This window comes from Haliotis rufescens, unplaced genomic scaffold (assembly GCF_023055435.1).
Source record: "Haliotis rufescens isolate VD_foot unplaced genomic scaffold, xgHalRufe1.0.p SCAF_109, whole genome shotgun sequence".
NCBI lineage: Eukaryota > Metazoa > Mollusca > Gastropoda > Lepetellida > Haliotidae > Haliotis > Haliotis rufescens.
The window spans coordinates 254,953-262,253 of NW_025963790.1; the positions used below are offsets into that span (position 1 = coordinate 254,953).

The following is a 7,301-nucleotide window of genomic DNA, read 5'->3' on the forward strand; positions in this document are numbered from 1 at the left end:
CAAGTGACAGATCAGCGCCCTCCAACACAAGAAGATTATAAACATCATAATGTCCTCTTTTAGATGCCATCATAACTGCTGTTTGTTTCCACCATACTCCTCGTCTGTTGATGTCAAATGTTTTCAAGGACAGCAGGTGTTTCACAATAGCCATGTTACCTCCAGTACATGCCAGCATCAGGCAGTCCCTGTCGTCATCATCAGTAAGTGACAGATCAGCTCCCTCCAACACAAAAAGAATGTAAACATCATATTGTCCTCTGCTAGCTGCCATCATAACTGCTGTTTGTTTCCGTGATCCATTTCGTCTGTTGATGTCAAATGTTTTCAAGGACAGCAGTTGTTTCACTACAGACACCTTATTTCCAAAACATGCCAACATCAGGCAGTCCATGTTGTCTCCATCAGTAAGTGACAGATCTGCTCCCTCCAACACAAGAAGATTATAAACATCATTGTGTCCTCTTTCAACTGCCATCATGACTGCTCTTTGTTTCCCTGATCCTGATGGTCTGTTGATGTCAAATGTTTTCAAGGATAGGAGGTGTTTCACTATAGACACGTTACCTCCCTCACATGTCAACATCAGACAGTTCTTGTCACCTCTATCTGTAAGTGACAGATCAGCTCCCTCCAACACAAGAAGATTATAAACATCATTGTGTCCTCTTTCAGCTGCCATCATAACTGCTGTTTGTTTCCATAATCTGTCTCGTCTGTTGATGTCAAATGTTTTCAAGGACAGCAGGTGTTTCACTATAGACACGTTACCTCCAAAACATGCCAACATCAGGCAGTCCTTGTCGTCATCATCAGTAAGTGACAGATCAGCGCCCTCCAACACAAGAAGATTATAAACATCATAGTGTCCTCTTTTAGCTGCCATCATAACTGCTGTTTGTTTAGACTGTCCCGCTCGTCTGTTGATGTCAAGTAATTTCAAGGACAACAGGTGTTTCACTATAGACACGTTACCTGTCTCACTTGCAAACATCAGGCAGTCCCTGTCGTTTTCATCAGTAAGTGACAAATCAGCTCCCTCCAAAACAAGAAGATTATAAACATCAGTGTGTCCTCCTTCAGCTGCCACCATAACTGATGTTTGTTTAGACCGTCCCGCTCGTCTGTTGATGTCAAATGTTTTCAAGGATAGCAGGTGCTTCACTATAGACACGTAACCCCCATAACATGCCAACATCAGGCAGTCGTTTTTGTTTTTATCAGTGAGTGACAGATCAGCTCCCTCCAACACAAGAAGATTATAAACATCATTGTGTCCTCTTTCAGCTGCCATCATAACTGCTGTTTGTTTCCGTAAACTTTCTCGTCTGTTGATGTCAAATGTTTTCAAGGACAGCACGTGTTTCACTATAGATGCATCACCTCCGTAAAATACTGACATCAGGAGGTCACTGTTGTATTTTTCAGTAAGTGACAGATCATCTCCAGATACAAGAAGAGTATAAACATCATAGTGTCCACTCACAGCTGCCTGCATACCTTTGGTTAGTTTCCACCATCTGTCTCTTCTGTGGATGCTCATGTGTTCACATGTCAGCAGATATTCTACAACTGATACATGGCCGTTTATACATGCTATGTCGAAAGTGTTTATTTTGTTATCATTCCTGATAGTAAGATCTGCTTTGTGTAAAACAAAACACTTGAGGAGTTCAACCTGCCCTGACTTGGCACACAACATTGCAGGAGTGTTTCCCTTTCTGTCACGACCATTGACCAGATGTTGAAACTTCTCAATGATAACATTTACTATATCTTTGCTTCCTGATTTACATGAAAGATGAAGACAGTTATAATGATCTTCGTCTGTCACTGAAACATCAGCGCCTTCTTGGAGGAGGAAGTTGAACACACCCAACTGTCCTGCCTCAGCAGCAATCATCAGCAGAGTCCTCTCTCCATTTGTCCTCCTGTCTACATCGTATTCCCCTTGTTGTTTGAGTACAACAGCAATATGTTTAAGATGCCTGAGATTGCCATGTTGTGTACAGCCTATGATACTCTCATAGAAGTCAGCGAGTACAGAATGTGAAAGGCTTCCCTCTCTACACATCAGTGACACTGATCGTTCAAACAGTGAATGGTTAGTTGACAGTGAAACCCAATACAGAAAACATTCACCTGAGCTCTTATCCTTCCTGTGAACAACATCTGGCAAGTCTGGCGTCATCTGTGTCAAGAAGTCGGAGACTATTTGAACACAGCTGAATACAGGGTGGCCTACTGTCCATCTGAAGCACCCTTCTCGGACGCCCTCCACCAATCTGCTGATCACTAACGGGTGCAGACTTGAGGTGATGTAGATCATGTTTGTGACATTATCAGTGTAGCTTGTTTGCAGGTCACCATTCTTGTTGAGCCTTACTTTTTCAAGTAAAAACTGCAGAGAACAATGTTCCAGTACAAAGACTTCATTGAGATTCCCCAAGGCACATGCTGCAGCATCATAGATTGATGGATGAGAGAAGGAGGCTACATGATTCTCCACCCTACAATAAGTGCCAGTAAAGTTGCGAATGTCTTTGCCAATGTCTGTTTGAGTGCAAGACGCTATCTCCTCCTTCACAGCCTGAAACAGATTGGTGAGATTCTTCTCTTTAGCCTTAAAGGAGACAAGGTCCAACTTCCCTCCACACAGAACAAGGAGAATGAGAGTTGCCGACCTGCTGCTGCCTTCACGGACAATGGCGTCAAGGTCACCTCTCAGGTAGGTCACAGGTTTCTGAAAGAAGTCAATTATGTTGTGCATCTGGAAGGCTGGGTTGGTACAATACAGTTGACAGATCAGAGGAAAGCCAAACCTGCTGTCTTGTAACTGAGTAATGGTGTTCTTGTTCTGGTTTGAGATATCACATTTTTTACTTCTTTTCTCGAACGAATTCATAATGGATTCCTTCTCCTTGGTAGTCAGGCCGGTCTTGGTCATATCAATGACACTTTCAGGCTTGAAGAGATTTACCTTGAACTGGTGCATTCTTCCACGTCCTTCATTCCAGTTGTAGCTTCTGGATGAGAAAATAAAGTGGAGCTTGAGGGCATTGTTTTGTATCTCACCTGCTTGAGTCTCTTCTTGCTTATTTGATTTCTGCTTCATGGCATCATGTTCCTGTTGAAATAAAGCGTCAACCAGGGCAGTCGAGACTTTGTGTATTTTCTCCCAATTAGAAGGAACCGTCACAGAACCAAATATATCATCGAACACAACTAGCATGTTACATGTTCGTTGAATGATTGTATCCACATCAAATATCTCAAAATTATCGACAAACACAACTTCATATTTGTTGTGGAGATATTTCTCACATATCTTGAGAGCAGTGCTTGTTTTCCCTTCTCCAGGAGCTCCAATAATTGCCATATGCTTGTGCCTTTTCAGAAGTTCTTCTGCTTTATGAAGAGTGTGAGTTTCCTTAAACACTTCATTCAGCTGCTTGATCCTGATGCGAAGAGACTCTGAAAACATGGACATAAATGTATTACAGCACATCATCACATAAATAAGTATTGATATATAAGTTGGGGCTAAATCAGAGCACATCAACACATAATTGCGAATACTGGAAAGTATTGGTTTTAAAGCTAAAAAAGCATTTAACATTATGTTTGCGATATGGAACTAAAAAAATATTATTGATCCTGCCATAGATCCTAAAGAAATCATATAAAGGGATCACTGAATATCAGTGAAGACACTCGACGTTCGCAAAAAGGTAAGGATGTCTTGCCGCACCAACAGCACCCGCCAAACAATCTTGTGCAGATTTTCGCACAACAAAGGGCAGTGGTTGGGGCTTAATTTGAAAAAATACAAAAATGGAGACTTTTTTAAAAAAGCAAGGATATTGTCATTCTGCTAAAGGAATTTAAAACATGGTTTGCGTTCTATCCAAAACATTTCATTGTCTTATATTTAATCTGTTCTATCATAGACAAAAGATGGTTCAGTGGTCACAGAGCGTCATGTTTATAAAAATGACTGCACTCACCATGTGATGCACAGCCTCGATGACCGTGATTTCCCACTGAAGTGTAAGAGGTGTTGGACAGGTCATACTGGGATACTGAACAACCTGGAACAGGGAAACTACGTTAGAGGTGTTTGACAGGTCATACTTATATACTGAACAACCTGGAGCAGGGAAGGACGTTAGAGGAGTTGGGCGGGTCATACTGGGATACTGAACAATCTGGAGCAGGAAAACTATGTTGGAGGATATGACAGGTCATACTTAGATACTGAACAACCTGGAGCAGGGAAACTACGTTAGATGAGTTGAACAGGTCATACTGGGGTACTGAACGACCTAGAGCGGGAAAACAACGTTAGATGAGTTGAACAGGTCATACTGGGATACTGAACAACCTGGAGCAGGAAAACAACGTTAGACGAGTTGAACAGGTCATACTGGGGTACTGAACCACCTCGAGCGGGAAAACAACGTTAGAGGAGTTGGACAGGTCATACTGGGGTACTGAACAACCTGGAGCAGGGAAACTACGTTAGAGGAGTTGAACAGGTCATACTGGGGTACTGAACGACCTAGAGCGGGAAAACAACGTTAGACGAGTTGGACAGGTCATACTGGGGTACTGAACAACCTGGAGCAGGAAAACAACGTTTGACGAGTTGAACAGGTCATACTGGGGTACTGAACGACCTAGAGCGGGAAAACAACGTTAGAGGAGTTGGACAGGTCATATTGGGAGACGTAACCACCTGGAGTTACTGGTCAGGTTAAAGCAGAATATTGTCTCTCACAGAAAGGAGGCCGAGTGTTTATATTCATCATACAGGTACATCTCGCTACCTTAACTGTGATAAGAAAGCGATTTACCATTTCAATTATTAAAGCATTTTAATTCAATCCAAACAGATGCAATGAAACGAAGTGATTCCACTTCCATCATATTCATTTGTGTTGTCGTCATATGACAGATTAAATCGATTGTGTATTAAATATAAATGTTCATTTATTTCCTATGATGAAAGTCTTTGGACTACACTACATATGATAAATTGTTGTAAAATACACAGACAAACAGTCAGTGAGACCACAGTGCTATCCAACAGAGTAAAGGTTTGATTGACAATGGAGGAACACCCATGACATAACCTCACGTTGACACTAATAAGGTGGGCTAAACATTAAATTACCGGTGTGTTTTTACACACATATTGGACCATGTGCATGTTCAGTGTGTGTGTGCATATTTGTGTGTTCTATTCCTTCGTGAAGATGGTCGTTAGTTCGTAACATATGAAACCATGATGCCGTTATATTTAACTTGAGGCATGTTTCAGGCTACTTAAAATATAGATGTTAAAATATCATTTTTTATTCCTAGCTTACATCTTATAAGTTGCGTAATCTATAATGCTACTTTACAGATATTGACGTGATATACCAAATTGGCAGACTTCACTCATTGTAAACCTGTACTGAATCTAACCATGGGCTTCAGCATGACAAGAGGCTGCTCCAAACACATGGTCACCATGATGACAGGGGAAGACTCACCTATGTAGTTGTGTGTGGTTGTGGAAGTGGATCGTCTCCCCTGCTGTTCACGCCCCTCCGTCACAGCTAGAGCGTCTGTGAATGATCCGGCCACAGCGCCATCTAGCGTTGATGTCGGTGTTGATTGTCTCCCCTGCTGTTGGCTCACCTCTATCACAGCTTGGGCGTCTGTAGATGGTCCGGACACAGCGCCATCTAGCGTTGACATCGGTATGGATTTTCTCCCCTGCTTTTGACTCCCCTCTGTCACAGCTAGAGCGTCTGTGGATTGTCTCCCCTGCTTTTCACGCCCCTCCGTCACAGCTAGAGCGTATGTGAATGATCCGGCCACAGCGCCATCTAGCGTTGATGTCGGTGTGGATTGTCTCCCCTGCTGTTGGCTCACCTCTGTCACAGCTACAGTGTCTGTGGATGGTCCAGCCACAGGGCCATCTAGTGTTGATTTCGGTGTAGATTGTCTCCCCTGCTTTTGACTCCTCTCTTTCACAGCTATAGCGTCTGTGAATTGTCTCCCCTGCTTTTGGCTCCCCTCTGTCACTGCTGGAGCGTCTGTTGATGGTCCAGTCACAGCGCCATCTAGTGTTGTTGATGGTGTGGATTGTCTCCCTTGTTGACGTCTCCTCTCTGTCACAGCTCGAGTTTTTCTCAATGGTCCGTTTCCCATTCTTCACAAGATCATTTCAGACAAGTGTGGGCAACAGGTTCAAATGTCAACAAAGACAGCCACCCTACAAAAATCGTCAGAAGTGATATTCAAATAGTTTCTTCCAAAACACTGACGCTAAAACCTGATGCTAAAATACTAATGATTTGAAAATACGAAATGTCATCATGAGAACAAACGCGCATGCCTATTGTCAAAGTTTACGTTCTTCAGTATGTTGGAGTATATAACAGTATTAAAGTTGAACAACTTACAGAGAGACTGTCACTGTGTGCGGGCAGTCCGCCCGTCTGTACAACCAGGACGTCACCAGGGTTCTACTTTAGTTATCGCTAGTTTACATCTCCTTCCGTCGTGGACAAATTCAAACCTCCTGGTTTCACATTTACTTCCTTGTTTAGATAATGTGTTTATGACTTGTGAGATAATGCGGTGTCAGATATTTCCAACCAAGCGCCTATTAACAAACACAATTTTATAGGTATTGTATTCTGACATCACATATGGTAACAGCAGCTGTTGCTGTGCATGTGCTTTCAAAACTTTTTTTTACGAAAGATATATCGCCTGATAGGATGAAAGTGTATAAAGATACGAAGGATAAAAAGATATCTGAAGGCAGACACCTGGCACTAAATTATTGCACGTTATTCTTAAACTGACCATGATACAATAGTAAGTTTACTTCTGTTTGTAGGCAATCGGCCCATGTACACAGCTGATGCAAATATCATATATATATATTTATACATATGTCAATTAGGCGGCAGATGACATATTTACATTTCAATGCTTCTCTAACTAACTAAGCACACTTTTTAAGAATTGACACATCATTAGAAGTCAGTAATTTATGAAATATATAAATTTCTCAGCAATACATATGCCTCGCAATCAAATATAAAATGGAGTTCATCTTTAATGCTATTTTTATTACACATCCTACAAATTCGGTTAACAGTTATAGCTTCTTTACATCTGATATTACAACCCAACGGCAGTTCAAATCTTCGTATTTGCCTAACATTGATGTATAGAACATAATATTCAACAGTCAACAATGACTTAATAATCTTATAGTGTGCAAGTCGTTTTGA

At 41.7% G+C, this 7,301-nt stretch overlaps 1 protein-coding gene across 1 annotated transcript; it reads right to left on the reverse strand.

The window, feature by feature from the left end:
* Positions 1–11: 11 nt before the first annotated feature.
* On the reverse strand, positions 12–6,204 carry LOC124114868. Its single transcript, XM_048392089.1, has 5 exons — positions 5,541–6,204; positions 4,008–4,091; positions 1,487–3,474; positions 160–427; positions 12–19 (listed from the first exon to the last, which is right to left on the reverse strand). The coding sequence occupies exons 1-5, from the start codon at positions 6,202–6,204 to the stop codon at positions 12–14; spliced, it is 3,012 nt and encodes a 1,003-aa protein (XP_048248046.1).
* Between the last annotated feature and the right edge of the window lie 1,097 nt (positions 6,205–7,301).